This window comes from Falco biarmicus, chromosome 4, assembly GCF_023638135.1.
Source record: "Falco biarmicus isolate bFalBia1 chromosome 4, bFalBia1.pri, whole genome shotgun sequence".
Lineage (NCBI taxonomy): Eukaryota > Metazoa > Chordata > Aves > Falconiformes > Falconidae > Falco > Falco biarmicus.
In genome coordinates, this window is record NC_079291.1 from 28,676,189 (window position 1) to 28,696,880 (window position 20,692).

The 20,692-nt window shown below is 39.6% G+C and overlaps 1 protein-coding gene across 2 annotated transcripts in view; it reads right to left on the minus strand.

Moving 5' to 3' along the window:
- Positions 1-20,692, minus strand: part of ABCB5 (ATP binding cassette subfamily B member 5) — a 68,171-nt gene that overhangs the window by 30,469 nt on the left and 17,010 nt on the right. Inside the window, exons 2-13 of one of the 2 annotated variants that reach the window (XM_056334728.1) lie at positions 12,968-13,035; positions 11,848-11,935; positions 11,672-11,720; positions 10,489-10,642; positions 9,963-10,029; positions 9,542-9,733; positions 8,252-8,423; positions 7,091-7,215; positions 4,473-4,647; positions 3,401-3,514; positions 2,513-2,623; positions 35-160 (exon numbers count right to left, since the gene is read on the minus strand). In XM_056334728.1, coding sequence (XP_056190703.1) covers positions 35-160; positions 2,513-2,623; positions 3,401-3,514; positions 4,473-4,647; positions 7,091-7,215; positions 8,252-8,423; positions 9,542-9,733; positions 9,963-10,029; positions 10,489-10,642; positions 11,672-11,720; positions 11,848-11,935; positions 12,968-12,989 — 1,395 coding nt within the window. In that variant the 5' untranslated portion in view covers positions 12,990-13,035. Of the gene's footprint in view, positions 1-34; positions 161-2,512; positions 2,624-3,400; positions 3,515-4,472; positions 4,648-7,090; positions 7,216-8,251; positions 8,424-9,541; positions 9,734-9,962; positions 10,030-10,488; positions 10,643-11,671; positions 11,721-11,847; positions 11,936-12,967; positions 13,036-20,692 lie in introns of those variants that run through there. The other variant, XM_056334729.1, reaches the window with a different exon arrangement.

Here is a 20,692-nt window from a genome sequence, read left to right on the forward strand (position 1 = left end):
TCTCAGGTTTTACAGCTCATTTGCAGGCACTCACTTCTCCCTGGACAGGATCGTAGAACCTCTGCAGCAACTGAACAGTAGTGCTTTTTCCACAACCACTGGCACCAACTAAAGCAATGGTTTTCCCAGTTTGAACTTTCAAGTTTAGACCTTTGAGAATCTGGAAAAATAAATAAATTATATCTTAGTTTGACACGCTTGATTAGAGAATGGTCTGTCAAGGTAACTGCAGCAATAATCAGAGCAGTAGTAAGGGGCACAGTCTGAAGGTATGCCAATACTAGTAAGTTAATCGTACCTGAGAATATTCTGGAGCACTGATATGAAAGAGCCTGCATCTGTGCTTGTGAAATGTGTTAGTCTTCGAAACAGGATGGCTACATGCAACCTGCCTTTTGGGAATGGCCCCTTGATCCTCTGGCTACCAAACCAAGCCTGGGAATTATTTGAGAAGATTGATAGCTGGAACAGGCCAAGTTCATGCCAAGAAACATTTTAAGAGTTCCCTTGCATAGACCATTGCATTCCAGTGCCTGGGAAAATTCCTCAGCACACTTACATCAACTAATATAGACATAGCCAGAGTACTCTAAACTTGATAGCTCGTTTTCTCTAGTTTGTGTGATCTGGTAGCAGGCTCGGGGTCTTACTTTCTCCTGCTGTCCTCCATTTTCCAATGTGTAGGCAATGGCATAACACTTATGAATCTCACAGGAAAATATTTCTAAGGTGCTAAGCAGTATTGCTGAGAAGCAAGCCTCCTCTCTTCTGTTTTCAGAATATGAATGGCTGTTTTGACAAGGTAACTGCTGGAAAGCTGTTACGAAATCCCAGCCCTCATTGTTAACTGCCTCAGCAACCCAGGGAGTAGTTACAGATTAATGACACCTTTGTTGCCATCTTCACATTTAGGAACTTTTTACGTCAAAAGATGTCCATGTCATATACCAGCAATGCTGTGTAGTTGCCAAAATATCTGGCTGCTATGGGAACTCTTCTTGTTTATACCAGGGTGTTTTATAATTTTGCCTACTGAGAGATTAAAATTGTTGCAATATTGCTCTCCTCTACTTGTTTTACATCTAGCAGGGTTTGTGTCTCCAAGAAGCTGATATCCTGGTGCCTGCATTATCAGGTAAGAACTATATTCTGGAAACCATAATTTCTCCAGATGCAAATAGTCACAACCGTCTAATAGACTGTTTCTAACTCTTTTATCAGGCAAGGTGTTGTCAAGATTAAAACTAACAATAACTAGACTCCTTAGATCTCTTTGATTTGGTTTAGCCTGGACAGGGGAGATTACACCGTGTTGCATTTATTGTTTGAGATTGTGGATAACTCCTACATATCTTTGCTGATTCCTTCTGGCTGTATTAGATAACATTGATGCTCTTAGCAGGGAGAGCTGCTGAATCAGTAGATTTGGGAAGGATGACAGAGTATTTCTTATTTCCCCTCCCATTTGGCATGCAGACTCAACACATCTCATCAGCCTGAATAGCACTTTTAGGAAGAAGAATGAAGAGTCTGCTTCTGTCACTTCTGATTTCTGAGCCAAGAGTGAAAGATGATGCATTGCACTGACTTCAGTTAGGCAGAAAGCCTAGCTCTGGGGTCTGCCCTTCAGCAGCCCCAGTGTCCTGGGAACAGGATTTGATGCGCAATGGGACAGATCTCAGATGACTGAGGTGGGAAGAGCCATCTGAAGAAATAGCCACAGTAATATGAATTTTCCCATTCTCACCACTGAATTGGCATGTTTGGCTTTTAATTGTTGACGTTTAAAAATCTCTATTTCTACCTTTCTCTTCATCAAGTAACAGCAGCAGCAAATTCCTTTTCCTATCACCTTTATCAGGATTCTTGAAAGATTGTAAACTGTTGAATACGGTAGGGAAGTCAAACCAACTGTATCACCACAAAAGTAACTGCCATGACATGATGTACATAGCACTGCACAATAATGGCATTAAGGGAAATTCAGCTGGCAAAGAATGGGACATCAGTTGATTGAACAGCAATTTTAACATCTTCCCAAAATAACATTTGACTTACAAATGTATATTTAGGATTAATGCTTCCATCCATTTGATGGCATATTGTTGTAAAACCTATCTCACATGTCATTTTTCACATGGGACATCACAGCAACTCAGAACAGCCAAGGGAATGGAAAAAGAGCAGCTTCCTGGTTTGACTTTAAAGTCTGGAAGTTCTAATGACAGATCTTAAAAGTCTTATTTGGTTTATCAGACTCTTGCTCACAGAAATTCTGACTAGGAGCAACACATTCTTCTTAGCTTTGTGCAGTAGAAGAGAATGGTGAGCAGGTAGCTAGTGGCAATAGATCTAGAGCTTTGTCTTCGTGGACTATTGGGGCGAAAAAATAATGTCCCACCTCCCAAGACAAGAATGCATATTGTGTTCAAGAACAACAAGATTAGACAAACAATGCATACATAGGCTGCAGAATTACAGTACAACAGATTAATCCAAAATGAACACTTACTTTAACATCAGGTCTGGATGGGTAACTGAAATGGATGTTTCTGAATTCAATTTCTCCTATGAGTTTGTCTGGTTTGTAGCCTTCCTTAGAACTGCTATCTATGAGCCGTTTCTGGAAAGAGGTTTTTAAATATATTGCTGGTTATCACACTTTTGGAACTGCTAGTTTACACTGCGGTATATCATAGCAAAGATGCTGCATTTTACCCACAGGATGCTGAATGCAGAGGAGCATCTAACTGTGAATGCTACTTGGACAAATAGAGTACATTTTCAAACACAACAAAAACCACAGCAGAAAATCTGTAATTGCAGAACTTTACTGTCCTTCAGCCTAAACATGGCCCTCAGTATTCACATCAGGAAGAATGATGCAGCTGTTTCTCCATGAACTTTCTAGTCCTACTTGTTTGAAGTGTTTTATGTACACAGATATCCATTTGCTGTATAACACAGCAAGATCAAGATAACAATATGGAAACCCTTCACAGCAACACCAGCATTGCAGCTTTATAATGTTATAACTTTCAATAACACTATTAATTCCCTCCTCACCAACTCCCCCACAAAAAAAATCCCAGGTCAGCTGAAATTGTGTGTAAATGCACTTTTAAAAAATAGTATAGTGCCTTACTATTTTTCCTTTGGAGTTGCAAGTCTAATATTAAAGAAAGACGTCCTCCACAAATCTCAGATACACATGACAGGTTTCCCAGCATTCATTGTAAGAAGTAAAGAGGCGGTTTTCTTGATATGAATGGAGAGATTATGGGTTTCAGTGTTAGGCATCTATAGGGTTTATGGTTAGGGGCTTTTGAGTGTTTTTGTTACAAGGCGGGGAAAAAAAAAGGGAAAAAAAGTGTGGTTGAAAGGTTTCTTTTGTGCTTACCTTATTGATAATCTGATATACTTCATAGGCAGCTCCACGCGCATTAGCTACACTTTCCAGGTTAGGAGCTGCCTGGCCCAGGGAGAAGGCTCCAATGAGCACAGAGAAGAACACCTGTGGGAGATGGAGGGCATTATGAGAGTTAACTGTGATTACAGAGCCACCAGCGCCTAGCTGTTAAATGCCCACAACTTTCTAGTGCACCCTTTCCAGGAAAATTAAATATAAAAGTGAAAGAAAGGTGCATTTCACAGTTGCTCCTGTCCACTCCTCATTTTCCTGGGGTGAATGGTAACTACTGACACATGCTTTTGTGGCATGAATGTTCAATGTTCTTGCACTATTTATCATGTATAAATAGAACAAATTTCTCCATTGCTTTCCAGATGCTGCTAAAATTAGCTTGCAAAATTTAGTCCAGATTTTAACTGAAATCCCACCTGTGGGACCAACACACAATAAACTTTACATGCTGTGAGGAACCATACTGAGGAGAACACAACAGAAGTCACTGGACTGTATAAGTTAAGCATGTAGCCAAACTTTTGACAGCAAGAAGATGGCTAACTACCTGCAAACCATTACTAAATTAGAAGCACTGTTAGTGTATGGTAAACACTTGCAGGTAAACAACAAAATACGCAGAAAACATTGTGGCTAAAAGAGATGGTGAAGACTTCCCAGTACGCATTCAGCACACCAGTGGGATTAATTTTATCCTAGTGTCTAGCTAGAATTTTGTTGGCAGTCCACTTTACTTATCTTTGCTGTCTAAACCACTGGTTCTAGGTTGTTCATCCTGCCTTACAATAGGGTCCAGGACAAGTGAGAAGTGCAGATACTTTTGCCTCTACACTGATTAGAGTGGGAATTCAATGTGCCCTCTTCAAAGTTGTTATATCAAAAGCTAGGTAAGATGAATGCCTTCCTTTCAGTTCTTTTATAACAAGCAAGTCTCTAGCAACCAATTAGCAAGCAGTTGGCAGAAAATAGAAATACTTATATACACTACTTGCATAGTTCTTTTCTTGAAGTGGCAGAGCATTTTTCAAAGCTGCATTGCTATACTTACAATTAACACACGACCAATGTCATAATTTTCTTCCTCAGCAGTGAGTTTGGTTCCATACCAAAATGCAAGCGCATAGGATCCAAAGGTAAGAAATTGTGAAACACCTAGAGATGTATTGGTGGTAATGGATTTTTTCACTCCAACACTTCTAGCCATCTCTAAGTTAGCATCATATCTAAAAGCGAATAAGAAAACCATTAGCTTGACAGGTACCACATACCATTCTGATTGGTATTTCCCAGTGCCCTTTACTTAATTAAAGCTAGTTCTACCATAAAAGCAATTGAAGTCTCAAAGAGAATACAGATATTTTTAATTTTTTTTGAAAGAGAACTAGTAGGGGTATAATTCCTTTGAATAATTCTCCTCTGACATGCTGACGACATTGTTATACTTCTATGGAAGTTTAGAAAACAATTGAGTAGCATGCCTTCATCATCATGACAGAAGACACGATACCAATCTTGAGCCATTTGTTTGCATTAGTCCTGAAAGAAAACCTTTAGAAAGTTTTATCAACATTACCTATTGAAGGTAAGGTTTAGTCTTCCACATTTAAAAAAAGGCAAAACAAGAAAAACCCCAACTCGGGCAGTTTGGATGAAGGCAGGTAAACAAATAGAACCCAGAGTTCCCTCTAAGGCCAGAGTTTTTCTTACTGGTCATTTTGACAAGTCAGGAATCTTTCTCTTAGGTTAGTTTACTGATTAATATGGCAATATAGCAAACAAGTGGACATGGAACACCAGTATAAAGACTGACAAGTTCAATGTGAGAATTATTTCTTCCAAGGATAGCTCATATTCATTCACCTCCAGCTTCCAGCTAATAGCTTTCACTTACACAAGCTCATTATAGAAAGCACAGTCTAGAAATAGTGCATCTTTTTACTTGTCAGCAACATGCTCAACAGCTTACACTTTTTTCCTAATACAAGTTTTCTATACAAAACATTCCCCACAGTAAGAAGGCATGAAATTCAGTCAGCCAGGCAGGAATCTTAAACCAATATGCATTAATTTTGTTCATGTAAATTGCTTACATGCTAAAACCACTATATTTGTTACTCAAATATATTTAAATGTTTTAGCTTGGCTGTGCTCTTAAAACTAACCCTACCTTCAACTCAGCAGCATCATAGGTCTTCCAGGGAAGTGAGAACTGGATTTCAGCAATTTAACAAGTACACATGATCATTCAGCTACAGAGGAAGAGCCAAGCCACTGCCAGAAACAGATGACTGAAGGTCCCTTGCAAGCATAACCATTTGTAATCAGTGGAAGCACTGGGCAGTGAAAGGTTTCTTTTCCTAACTCTGAGGCCATTGTTCAAGAGCTGTGCAGGAGCCACAGTACAGAATTTGCAAAATGCCCTAGTTTGTCCCTGGTAGAAGTTTGCCTGTCCCTAGTAGAAAATAGAAAATGTTCCTAGGAAAGCCACCAATTCCATGGTTAGGTTTTGGTTTTTTGGGGGTTTTTTTGGTTTGTTTGTTTTTTTGTTTTACATTAAATGGAGGTGGAGCTGTGGAAGAGGCTGATTGCTCAACCATGGAGGAAAGGAAAGGCCTTACCAGCATGGAGTTACATGGGTATCAGTTATTTTTGTCTCTAGACCTCAAAAAAACCCAATAGTTTGAAATAGCTCCTATCATTGGATTTTCAGACACTGATGTTTGCAGGGACCAAGAAGAAGATGGGGAGGAAGGCGACAACTGATCTAGGCCATCTTAGGGCTTTTTTGTCTGTATTGTGTAAGCAGAAAGGGTCTTAATATTATTGCAACTTAAGCACAAGTCCCAGTAAGCAGAATACAGTGCCATAAGATAGTCAGAGCTCAGCCCCTGGAAGCAGACAATGCAGGAGCAGGCTATAGGATCCTGAGTTAGTGTTAACATCACCTTAGAAATTTTGCACAAGACCAGGGCAAACATGACCGTTCAAAGAGATAAAAGAGGTTCATGGATTGTATGGATCAGGTCTTCTGGTTTGTCTTTCCCAACTGCATAGTATTGGTGATGCCCTGTATTTCTATACTGAATGTTATTGTTTATGCTTGTTATCTGACACATGTGAATAAATTTGTGGTCAGCCATATCCACCTAACCTTTTACATGGGACTAGGGCCAACACTGGATTAGGTTAACTACAAGTATTAGTTTCAAATCACTAAAGTAATAAAAGCCAGTAACGTGATTTTACTTCAGACTGTTACTCAGTGAGGCTTAAACATAAACTCATTAATCAAGGATCAGAACAGCAGGGCACATGTTCTAGAAGTTAAGCAATTAATCACATTCTTTGCTGCATTTGACTAATAGGTAAAGATAACCTTCCCACCACTTTCACTTCAAATTCAGTTCCAGCTCTCAATCAGAGAATAAATTTGAGTCTATGCTGCAGCATTAACACAAAGTAGCCTGCATTCTCTGACTAGGTCTATTTACACATATTTATTTTCAGGCAAGCTGTCCACTTACAGAAGGATAAAACGACACCACGAAGAATCTCTTTCTTTCCCTGCCCCTCCAAAAAAATCCCAAACCCCATAAACCACAAAACCAACTCACAGCCAAACTCCTTTTCCATATTTTAAATATAATTATTATTTCAAAAACTTACTTTGCTAATGCCTTCTCCTGTCCATTGAAAGCCATAACAGTCCTGATTGCTGTCAAAATTTCTTCTGCCACAGCTCCTGCTTTAGCATAAGCAGTCAGCTCTTTAGCAGTAAGGGATGCCAGGAGCTGGAAAGTTGAAAACCAGATGTTATTTATTGCAGCCTACTGAAAGGGTATGCGCACTGTATTGGTAAGTAAGAATGATCAGCGATCAAGGCACAAGATGAGGTTTTAGGAAAGAGGGGGTCAGCTCCTCTCCATGACCTGAATTTCCCCAAAACCCAGCTTATTCTTTCATTATGTCCTCATTACAGTGAAAGACCTCATGAGCATCAGATGAGCTTCAGAGGAGCTTCATCACTGATCCACTTTCCTCCCAAGTGGAGTACAGCCTATAAGCTATATTACAACATGTGCTGGGTCAGGGAGGTGTTCCATAGCTACTCTGGGAGGGTATCTGAGGTGTTCAGAAGCTAGAACACCAGTGGACATCAAAGTAAGCGGGGTAGTCACATTACAACTTCTAATGTTCTTCCTAGCTTATTTGAAGTGCTTCAAGTAGGAAAACCGCATAGTACTATAAAAAAGTAACCACTCAGGAATACAAGTTGTACCCATTAATGTGGGTGGCTACAACAGATCACAAGGGGAAAATGTTTTCTTATCTGAAAGTGAAACCTCTCCAGATATTACACTAATTTATATCATTCCAGTCTGCAGCAGCTGTATATGCGTCCTGGGGTCTATGCTGTACACCGCATCAAATTTGGTAAATTATTTGCAAGATATTGTATTGTATATGTGCAGATGGAAAGAGCTTGAAAGCATTTGTGTTAAAAGAGAGGCTCACAAGAGCATGCCTGAGCTTCCCCAGTGCTCTGCATGAAGAAATTGCTGCACAAGGAAGATGTGCTGATGCAGATAACCCTCCTACCACATGGCACAAGGACAGAGCATGTGGACACAAGGAATATAACTTACAAGCACATGCTTGGGAACTCAGAGAAAAGCTACAGAAGGAGGAGAAGTCATAAAGTAAGCACGGGGCCAACTTCCCAACTTAGAAACCACACTAGGTTTCTCCCATTCCTCCCCCTTTCCTGTGCATAAGGGTTGTAATGTTTTTCTGGTTTGGTTTGTTTATCAATCCCCCCACACTTACGATTGACCAAACTGCTGCTGATGCAGCAAGCAGAGGGCTGACTGACAAAATCACCAGTGTCAGCTTCCACCCGTGGACGAATCCTATAATAATCCCTGCCAGAAACGTGGCAAAGAACTGTACAAATATACAGATCTTGTCTCCGATGCCTTCGTGGATGGTGTTGATGTCACTTTAAACAATGATAATAATAATAATAAAAAAAAGATTTGTTAGCTTTGAATGCCCTTTATTCTAACTTCCCCCCAGCTCCGTTTCACACTGTGTGGCCTAATGTCAGAAGCTTTGCCATTTCCTAACTGGCACAGTGAAATTTCTAACCACAGCTACTGAACAGTACCATTAGCCTCTTGTGTGGCCAAAACACAGCAGAAACCTCCTATTTTTCAGGGCTCATTTTCTTTATTTTCCAGCATTCTCAGCTGTTTCTGTGCCCTGACACTGGGTCACAAATGACCTGGTTTCCTTATCCAGCTTCCAAATCGAGCAATACAAGTAAACAGCCAAACAGCCTCCTCACCTCCCATGACCATCTCCAAATGATTCCTCCCACTCAGCACCCTGCTGTATTTTATGTTAGTTCTGGCTACAGACTCAGATCAAGGGTTATCTCCATTCAATCAGAACAACTGTTATTTGGAAGAACCTGCTTTTCATACACATTTCCTTCCCCATTTTCTCTTCCCAGAACACATAGATAACAGAGCTGAGAGTGATTTCATTCAAGCTTCTCTTACACCTTTCAGGACACAGCTCTATCCAAAGCTACCTTAAAAACCAGAAAAAAATATATAAATCTGCATATATTCCCATATGCATATAGTCCCATCACATCCTGGGGCATACAGTCCTCATCCCTAAGTCTATTTAAATCTGTGGAAAAGCTCCAAAGACTTTGACTGGATGGAGTCTAGCCCAAGATCTGGCTGGATGTAAATGCAAGCTCATTTCCACTCAATATTAAGTGTCAGAGCTTTCAGTATTTGTAAACTAGCTGGAGACAGCAGAGCTTTTTATCTAGTACTGTCTGCCACATACTTCATGCACGTTAGAAAGCCAACATCAGACATCTCACACAAAAAACCGTTCCAATGCATATATCACAGAAACTACATAAATGAAGCTGAAAATAATGAATTTCTTCCTCAGAGTTGTCATATTTCACACTATGTTTGTGTTTGCTCGGTTTTTCTTTTGGCTGTGTGTGGTTTTTTAATTTATTCTTTTTCCATAGAAGATAAATGGCAATTTTCTTTTAAATGGGCCAAAAAAAAAGAACAGAGCCCTCACTCTGTCAGTCTGGTGTTCAAAGTTCCTATCTGGATAGTATCAAACCAAGACATCTCCTGATGGAGCACTGCAAAAAAGAACTTCTTCCGGATCCTTGCTGTCTGTCTTGTAGCAGCAATCAAAAATGTCCATACTTGGATGGTGCTCAGTATCAACACAGCACAGCCAATTCCCACATAGTAGTAAGCAAACCTGTGATAAAGTAACAAAAGGCCATATGACTCCACTGTATCTTATGAGTTAGGCACACAAAGCAACAATTAGTCTTCATTTACCCCACCAAAGTAAATACTGAAGCTTCTGATACATTATTGGGAACCCTTTTTGAGAAATCAAACATTTGGCATCTGCTCAAAGGGATAACACAGTAAAAGACAATCCCCCAATACTCCTTTGACAGAATAACTACAAAGACTCTTACTTTGTCACTTCACCTTCTATATCTATGCCTGGAATCAATGAACAGCTGGAACTATTTACTGAAGTATCTGTGTAGGGGGAAAAAAATAGTAATGTTTGTCAATGCATTACATGTAGAAAATAACTCCTGGCAATCTAGGGTCATCAGTTTGGGAATCTTTTTTTTATTATTATTTTGCAAGTAGAGTTTTGCAAAACAAAAAAATCATTTGGAAAACACACATTTATTTTTAAGGGGCTTCCAGTAATTAGTGCCTGATAACTGACAATACAGAAGGCAGTCATGCTCCTTACTATCTTACCAATGTTGAAGTTCATTCATAAAGAGCACATCCAATGCGATTTTTTTTCCTGGCCTAGCCATTAGAGATGGATTAAAATGACTGGGTCATTTGCAGCAGGATGAATTTTGCTCATTGCATGCTTGTTTAGATGTGCACCAGTGCATAGTCTGGGGAGGGAAAAAATCTTAGTCCCTGTAGCAAAACATAACTGGTAAATACAGAAGTCTAGTTTTAACTTTTTACCTTCTGACATATTTGATTTCACACCACTCAGCACAAAGCTGTTTGTCATCTCTCCAAAGACAATGATCATAAGCGGCAATCCAGTACCATTTGCAGCAGCTGCGATCAAACCAACTACCATCAGAAGGACATCCACCCAGTCAGCATAGCAAAACTACATAAGCATTAAAAACAGAGAGTGAAGTTATGCCTGAGAGTGTGTGTATTTGTTACAGTACAGAAGACTTACAGAACATGCTTTGTTTCTGCCTATATAATCTAAGTAGCAACAACACACCAACTGAAGGTAAATTCAGAACATCAGAATTTTGTAGTTCGTCCCCTTACATCTTTAAATCAGTACTTAGTAAGGCTGCTAATTGAATATTGGCAGGACACACGGTTTTTCCCCAACTCAGCAGGAAAGTAAACCCCAAAGCATATGACCTACATGTGTCTAAGTGATGATCTTCTCTGTATAATATATTGCATTTTGTGTTCCAGTAAAGTTACATATTTACTAAGATAATGCCTTTGAAATGTAAACAAGAATGAGTTATTGACCAGCACCTGGGTTATATCTGCTAGCAGAAAAATGTTTGCAGCAGAGATTGTATCTTAAGGCTTGTCTACCCTTGAACATTTGTTTGGTTTAAAGAAGGATGTGAATTTAAACTGCCTTAGCTATTCCTGGATGTGGTTAATCTGAAATCAGAACATTTTATTCCTCACTGTCCTAACCCTCTTCCAAAGTGTAAATGGACATGGAATAAACCAAAGAACAAAACTTATCTTGTTCCAGAATAAACAAGTCCACGTGTAAGTTATTTGGAAATAGCTGTTGTGCGGAAAACTGACACAAAACCATATCACTGGTTCTCTCAAAGACTAGATCCCTCAGATGTCAAACACAGGAAAAAATCCTTTATAAATAGAGACAAGGCAAGGGACTATGCAGCATATATGTGCTAGATCAGCCTTAGCAGGGGTGAGCTTCATCCTCCAACAGCACTAAGGTAAACTGCTATCAGTGCTACCAATACACCAAGGGAAGAATCTGACCTAACCGATTCTAAAGAGGTCTAGCATCAATAGGCCTCAGGCTTCTTCTCTAGTTTTTAATTGCCTATTAATTATAATTCATAAACAACTCACAATGGCAAATAAAGAAAATACAACGCAGATCATCAAACTGGACACTAACCAGCTCACAAATGCCAACCACACGTTTCTCTGTCTTCACATTTTCTTTCCTAGGGGAAAATACACAAGACTAGTTAAAATGATTTTTTTCTAGCAAAGCCATGTTAAACTCCCCCCCTTCCATACACTCAGGACATGAGCGGGCAATGTGTTAAGTTCAAAGAAGAGAATACCTACTTTCTTCTTTTGGGCTTTAACTGGTCACTTTGTTCAAGATTTTCATCATGTTGGAAAGAAGGGTTGTCATATCCCCTGCTTGCAGATTCTGTGAAATAAAAAGCAGACTTTTTTCTTTTTAACGTAATAACTCATCTTTTGAACCAGTTTCTTGCAACTATTCCTGCTGATTCTTTAGCATTTAAATCCTAATGAACAGTTTTCCCTCATGTTCTTAGTAAACTGAAAAGAAAGGAAGTCTCAAGAAAGATTCATCTCCCTTACTCCAGAAAAAAGCTTCCAGCTCCATTTCTCAGATGGAAACAAGCTTCATTTTTTACAATTAAAATATATTTATACAGAAAGGCTATCAAAGGCTAAAAGCAAGAATTAACTGCAAAAACCTACACAACTTAATGCAAATAAGAGGAAACCGAAACAAGCAGAATTGCTTATAGTGAAGGTTATAATTGCTCTAGGTAACATGGAATAGATGTGAGTTAAGGGAAGAATCATGCCTTTGCCTGTAATAACCATCTTAATTATTTCTTCGTATTGCAGTTGCCATATGTCCCACTTCCTTTGTGCAAGAGGCTTTAGAAAGCTACACAAAAGAAGAATCCTACTCCAGAAAGCTTATGATTCTAAATGCAGAAAATGAGATGTAATACACGGGTAAAGAAACTGAGGAGCAACCACAGTAGGGAGCCTGCTGTGAATTGCACGGGGAGAACAGAGGCTCCACACACCAGCCACCCCCAGTTTACCTTTACTTTTAACTGCTGACTTGCTACAAGTAGAATTTTCCACATACTGTTTTTAACATCAGTCTATAAACAGTGGTTCAGACAACCATTTGAAGGCAATGATGTGCTTCCACCTTACTGAGCTGATCTTAGGAGCATTTCCATGCCTAGGCTAGGACTCACCTAAATAGTTTTACCCATGTAAATGAATTTTATTGAACTTGGTGGAATGATTCATGCATAAACATTTTCTAGGTGGTGGCTTTATTTCACTAGAAATGTATTGTCTTCAGTAAAACCATATGGCAATCAGTAAAGACTTAAAATGTACCTTTAGATTTGGAGCCTTGGAATATATCCCTCAAACACACACAGCTTTCAGACCTGTGGCTTACCAGTGTCAAGGATATCCGCCATTGTTCTTTGTCGTATGCTTATGAGATAAAGTCACATTAATCAAAACCTGCATTAAAAGAGCAATAGATGTTTAGAACTAGTAGATATGTAAAGAGTTTGCATTAAAATATTTGTGGGTTTTTCCATAACGCATTACATTTTGCTCTCAGCATTGTCTTACTTAAATATAATGACTAAAGAAATGTATGTAACAGTGCGATAAGTAACTACTTTATTAAGAACGGTGCAGACTATTCCAATGGAACCTAGGTCAGGAGCCAGTTTTAGTAGTCTTCTATGCTAAATCCCTAGATCATTTATACAGAAATTATTGTGGAGGATCTATTACAGAACAGAGGATTTCCCTCATTATCTTATGGTTGATTAAAACTTGTCGAGCAGTCATAACATGAGCGTGATTGTAGCCATAAAGACTACAGACACATGCCATATGTTACACCATACACCAGCAGAGCAAGATTTAGAGGCGGTAAATGGCTGATGCTCCAAGTTTCCCTGGGCTTTTCTTGATGTATCACATATATAGATTAAAAGAAAAAAAAAAGAAAAAAAAAAGGCAAACCCCACACACATTAATTTGATGAAGGCTAAAATAATATCAATAACAAAATGAATAATCAAACTGACATTTTAAAAAAAAAGTTTCTTTAAACATCCTTTTTGGCAGATTCCCGGCGGTGTTTCCCCCCACGTTATCTCGGCTTACCCGCACAGCCCGCTCGGTGCCCGCGCCCCTCACGCCGCCCCGGCGGGGCGCAGCGCCCACGCCCCCGCCCTCCGCCCGGCCGCGCCTTTATAGCGTTGGGCGCCGCCCGCCCGCCCGCCCTCGGCTCGGGTTTCAGGTGCGGGCCGGGGCCGGGGTAGCGGGGCCCCCCGAGAGGCTCCCCCGGTATGGCGGGCGCCTGCCCTCGGCAGCCCCCCCGGCGAGGGCCCGCAGGCCGCCGGCCCCGCCAGCCGCCCAGAGATCAGGGAGCGCTTTCCAGGCCGGGTCTCGCCCTGGCTGGAGCAGGGGGGATTTAGTCTGGCACACCGCCGCCAAGCCGCGGTGAGCGGGCAGCTGGAGAAGAGCCACTTGTCACAGTCAGGCCTGTGAAAGCTGTCTGCAAGGCCGTACCGAACCTGGGCATGGCTTGAGTGCATTCAGCAAGTTCTAGCTAAGAGCAAAGATATACTGATGAATTTGAACTAAGAATTGTTATTAAAAATAAGTGTTTTCATTTCCCACTCCCAAATGACATGAAGAACAAAACTAGCTGAACGCACTGTTTTTAAGAGAAGCAAAGCATTGCATTTTGCTTATTTATTCCCCATCTTTTCCCAGCAATTTGTGTGGGGCTTTGTTTTGGCACAAGTAAGGCTCTTTCTTGTTTCAGATTAGCTCAGGAGTGTTGGGGTTTTTTTTTTTTCCCTGGCCCCCCGGGAAGAAATCAGGTAAACAGATTTACCTCACAGCCCAGCAGGAACCCTTCCCCAGTCCCACCCTCACGGGCTGGAATCTGTACTGCCTGCTTCCACTAACGCCTTTAGTGTTTATGGAAACTAACGTTATTTTCCCAGCCACTCAAATACCATTATCCTAAAGCCAAGCCCCAGATAATTAAACTAGTTACTAGCTGAAGTTATTCTCAAGTAACAAGTAACTCTGCCTAATTCAGGCTTCCCTCTTCTGCATTCCCCATGGGATTTGGGTTACATTTTACATGTTGGTCAGCATAAAAGGCATTATTAGGCATCATCACCTCCTGCACATTGGGACCCTATACATTCAGTTAGATTCAAACTCCTACATGTTAGAGCTATTATTACTTTATCTCATAAGCACTACCTAGAGTTTATATTACCAACTCAACATTAAGCCTGCATAACATACATCTACAGCTGTGCTATGTTCCAGAGAATTATCAAAAGCTTTGGCTTCTGCTGCTATGAAAAAATCTGAGTTTACAGATTTTCAGGAGAGAAAACAGTAAGCTGAAGTACTTTGCTGTCCCAGCCCAAAGGTTCACAGCTGTGCACAGTATTTTCTTCACCAAAGGCAACAGGTTTTTTCTTATTCATCTCAATGGGAGTGAGACCAACTCCTCACCGTGCCTCAGTTTTTGTTAGAACAGGTGATTAACTTATTTTCAGAAGAAACTATAATCACAGTTAAATTATTAAGCATAGGAGCACCCCACCTAGAAAGCAAATGACTGGATTTGGTGCTAGTGTGGAGCTGACAGAGCACATAAGTAGTTAAGTAGAAGAATGGGGGTACTATGAACCCAAACAACTCTGACCAGTTTTCAGGGCTGCTAAGCACCCACACACCTTACTTGGGATCACTGGCAGCTAGGGAGTGTTTGGTACCTCTGAAACACACACACACTTTCACTTTTCAAAGCTTCATTATCAGTTATTCACACACAGTAGCAATAAAGTGTCAATTAAAATCCAAATCCATTGTCCTACACAATGCATGCCTGGTAAGAGAAAGCCTCAGCATCCCCCTGCATAGAAAAGTCAGTCCAAAAAGGGTATGCAAGATGAGCAGTGCCAGCAACTGATGGTGCAAGAAAGAGAAGCATGGGGTGTTGAGAAGAAAGCAGCTTCCTCCCGCCCGCCTCCCACCGTTTCTTCCTTTGAGAGTGATGTTATACTCTATGCAGGTTAATGATCATCTCCAAAGTGAGGATGATAAACAAACCAAACCATGAACAAGCAGATTAAAAAAAAAAAAAAAAAAGAAAATGAACAAAAAAAGGAGCAAGAAAAAACAAGAAAAAAATCTCCTGGAAAAAGATTCCTGATCTAACTTACTGAGAAACATCAACTCATAATCTAATTACAGTTAACTACTCTGTACTTCAATAAAAAATAAGTTAGCACAGTCTAACATTTTGCAGAAGCAAATGTTCAGGACTAAACCACATGTGTCAAGTAGATAAGACTCCCATCAATAAAAGAAAGCAACAAAGCAAGACACGAAATGATAGCTCACAGTAATGCCCTTATAGTTCTGGGGGTGAGGGTGACATTAAGGTAAAATATTATAACATGATTTTGAGAAGAAATGCTATTTGTTCTTTTATCCAAAAATATGTGTGGAGCTTTAGAAAACATTCACTGCATCTGAAAAGTATTTTATTCCAAACAGACAATATACACCCGTGCCTCCGCATGTCTTGTTCATCTATCCAAAAACAGTCAGTGAGAGGAAAAGCAAAATTAAATACAGTCAAATATTATTAATTAACACCAGTCATAACTGACTGAACTAGAAGAGATATTTACTTTAAAGAACTATTAACTATAAGACCAACATTACTACAAACAAACAGAAAACCCACCAAAAAAACACCCCAGAACACAACTTAGAAATAAGAATTCATTTGTCTAGCAAAGCATTAACACTAAAAAGAATACAATGTATGGTATGCAAAAGTAGTAGACACCCCATTTTACTGGAACATTCCTTCAAAATAACAGTCAAATACAAAGAAAGCATGTTATATCTTACAAGCGTTGTAGCTCATTACTGCTTTTGACTTCTACAACAGACCAGAAGAGCACCAGCAAAACACCCAGCCTGCACCTACAAGCAACACACACGGACTCAGGGCTATTATTTGACCAGTTACCTTAATCACAGGTGAACACCTACCTTTTCCATGTAGCTGGGTTGTAATTAACAGGATGGAGCTATAAAAGGTCTTCACTCACTGTCCTTTAGTGTCAGTTGCTTTGTGACTTTTGCATTTGTGTTGTGCCTCTGATTCAGCCAGGAAAGGCTTAAAAATAAATTTAAGAAGTTCTGGCTTTTGATTTTTTTGTCAGAAATCAGACCAAAATGGAACACTGATATTGCAGGCTTTGTGGGCTAGTCACCATTAATTGTAATCAACACCCGCATATCTATAGTAGCACAGGGACATATATGTATTGTACTCAATCTCAACAGTAATGTTATTAATAAACACTGGTAGTAGCTGTAGTCATGGCACTGTACTTGCAGCCTTACTCTGAGACAAGGTCATGTTTTCGTGGGCATAAAAGGAGTGGCTCATTATCACCCAACATTCTTCACTGAATTCCTTGAGTAATAGGTTATGAATGTTGACCATTTGGGTTACGAATATGGGAATTATGAATGCATCCTACATCGTTAACTTTTGTCAACATAAAAATTATTGGAAAGATTCTGCCTAAGGTTAATGAATGTCTGAGAGGCAGAGTTACCTCCACCGCTGCCTGACTGATCCAAGTAGGGCTATATAAACTGATAATATCCAATACCCACAGGGGATGAAAAGGAGTCTTTTGTGGAGCAGCTGTGGACTTCTGTGTCCTTCAGAGGTTATAGGTTTTTGCCCCTTCTCGGTCACAGCAGTTAATGCTAAACCTAGATGGGGTAGTACAAAACGGAAAGCCCATAGTTTCAGAATACCAGCTGGGGAAATGGGAGTGGGGTAAATTCTGTTGACTAAGGTAAGCTTAATTACACCATTGGCTAAGCTGGGGAAAGAAATCACATTTGCAAACCAGAAGTTAAGAAGTTTTCTAGTTTCTTTACAGGGAGCAGCTAACTAAAATGTTGTAATTCTCCAAACCAAAACCAAGTGACGTGTACTACTGTAGCATTGGCACCAGCAGAGCTGTCAGGGATTTGGTGCAGTGAATGGAGAAAATCTGGCTAGAGGTGCGTGTTGGAAGAATTAAAAATCAGGTAGTGTAAAGAAATATGTCACAACACTTCTTGAACTTTCTGAGAAAGACTGAGCTATGTTGTCCAAAAGTCCTAATTCTGTAACCGAGCAAAACAATTATTTGTGGTTTTCCAGAAACCAGAGAGAGGGAACATATCTGATTCTTTTAACTAAACGGAGTTACATCAAAGACAGCTATTTAATCATAATTGTTTCTAACCAGAACAACTTGCGAGAATTTACTGAGCCTGATGTGTGTTTTACAAGTTCTCCATAATACACGTTTTCTCAAAGGAAAAAAAACCAAGGCAATGCATTTTATTCCCTCCTATGAAGTTTGCATGTCTGTTTTAGGAAGGACTTAACTGCTAAGTGTGAAGAATTTGCACATTTCTTGAATGATCACTATAATTCTTCTTGCCTTTAAAATAAGGGTCAAGTCAATGTGGTTCATTGCTTTCCTATGAAAGAAATATTTTCTTTTTTCCTGTAAGTAATTAAGTGGTCTAAGTAAAGGTCATAGGAAGCACTAAAGGCAGTCATTCTGCTGAACACTTTGTGTACCTTAAACAGGGAAACTTCCTACATTATCAAAATGGTGAGTTAAGTCAATAAATACCTATAGAGAGAGTTCACAGGACTAAATGTCGAGTTATATACCTATTCCAGAAAGACAGGGAGGAAAGAAAGGTTAAGGGCAGAGGAGCTGCCTCATGTAAGCAAGTTACTTATTCTAGGGCTTTCCCTGCATCAGGAGAAAGACAAACTAGTGGGTTTTGGTCCATCAGACCAGGAGTATTAAGAAGATGATGTTAAGAAGATGATGTTTCATTAGTCTAGCTAAAGGAAAGGACTAGAGAGACCATTACATGCCTGGGCATCTGTTGGGCAACACAGGAAAGAGAGAAAAAATATCTCTTAAATTCTTGAAAAGTTCTGGGAACAAAATTTTCTTTCAAGAGGTGAGAGAAGTAACTGAAGATGGGTTTTTCTACAGTAGAATGCAATCAAGGAAGAACATTTGCATGAAAGTGATGACGAAATTATAATGATGATTCTTTAGAAAAAAAGAGGAATGACAACAGAATAAAGAAAATAAGTTTGAATAGAAATTTATTGTTATTCATGGAAAGGCACTCTAAAGGCAAAGGGGGTAAAACAAGTTGGCAATTGCTACAAACTTGTTATGGATTTGAAACACAAACAAGAGGTCATTCTTTCATGCAGAAGCACAAGATCCATGTGTAGGGATTGTCTGTCAATAAGTAGAGGTTGGGAACGATTTTGTAGGCCGATTTTCTGCAGAATAGCATCTAGGAGATATACTGGATGGAAAACTGAACAGAAGCCAAAAATGTCAAACCGCTGTGAAAAAAAAGAAAAATTCACAAAAGCGCAGAAGAGTCATATGTGAAACACATGGAGTAGTTTTTTCTCTGCATAGCACTGTTAAGTCCTTAGCTGGACTGCTATGTCTAATTTTTGATTATTTCAAGAAAGATATGGGTGATAGGAATTATGGAAGAAAGCAAAACTGAAGGGGTATAAAGGACATGGCCTCTGAGAAAAAACAGATGGAACTGGGTTTGGTGCAGTGGAAAACATGCGATTCATTTTAGAAAAAATATGAGAGACTCTTGCAAAAGCAATGTAATCTGGTGTCGTCCAGATCTGCTGTAGCACTGAATTACAGTAAGGAAAAAAAAAAAAAAAAGATATTAGGAAAATGGCAATTAATTGTATGGATAGTTAAGCACTGGGCCAGATTACTGGTGGAGCTGTTGGTGTCTGTTGGAGCTGTTGGTTAATTTCTTTTCTTTTCTTTTTCTTTCTTTCTTTCTTTTTTTTTTTTTTTTTAAGGTCAAGTCAAGCAGTTGTCTACAAGGAAAACTTTTGTATAGTTGATTTTAACTTGAGGACTGGGAAAAGATGGAATTGTCTTCCAAGATCCTCACTGGCTTTATTTTCTCTGTTGTGCTGATAAACATGATGAAAGGCAAAATGGAATGAAGGTGATACATCTTGTATTTTGGTTAAAGACATGAGGTTAGATGTAAACCGAGTCTGTGGAACAGGTGGCTACAGTTTTGGTGAAGATTTCTGCTAGTGAGAGGTTGAAACCTGAACAAGTGGTAGAGTGACTTCACTGCCTAGTCCATATCCTGGGGTGGATCATTGACATGGAGTATATATTAACTTCCAGGTTGCTTCTTGGACTGAACCAATTAATTCATTTTTCAGATGAAAGTGGGTTTGGTTTTGAGAATAGTTCGTTCCCACGTTTGCTCCTAAGAACTAATTTCTATAGGACAGTTTTGGTTCTTTATATCTTCTGCAGTCCTGGAACATGGTCCTTGTGCCCTCATTTCTGCACACTGTCACAATATATCCTGGAGCATGCAACACATAGCCTTCAATGTGGGCTATGAAAATATCTCTCTGTGTTTTTGCTTTCTGTGTAATGTCATTGTGACATTGTGACAGTTCAGCACTCATACACAGCACTATGGAGTGTTAAAAGACAAGGAGTAATCAGTATGTCTTAGGGGTTTGGGTGCACCACATGAGATGCAAAGGAAACTCAGACTAAGTAGTAGGCCATAGAAACCATAGAAAAGGCCAGGCTATTCCAGAGGGGCTATTTCTGAAACAAAGTGGATACAAGCTGTTGAAACCATGAAGGTCATAGACCTCTTCAGGAGTCAAATGTTTTTAGCAGTGTAGATTCAACTACTGATGTGGTTTGTTCACTGGTAGGGTTTCATAATGTTTTACTGACATAACCCGGGAATGAAGTTGTGTGGGTAGAAATCTCATATTCTGTTTCTGAAGGGTCTTTTTTAGGACTCAGCCATCTCACACCAAAGAGTTAGATGATGATGAATCAACAGTTCACATATGAAAATGTGAAGAACATATCAGATATCTTTACTACAAGGGTAGCATCAGTCAAGACCCTTTCTTTGACAACATTTTGAATGTACTGCACAATGCTGGACAGGGTGTGGACAGCACAGA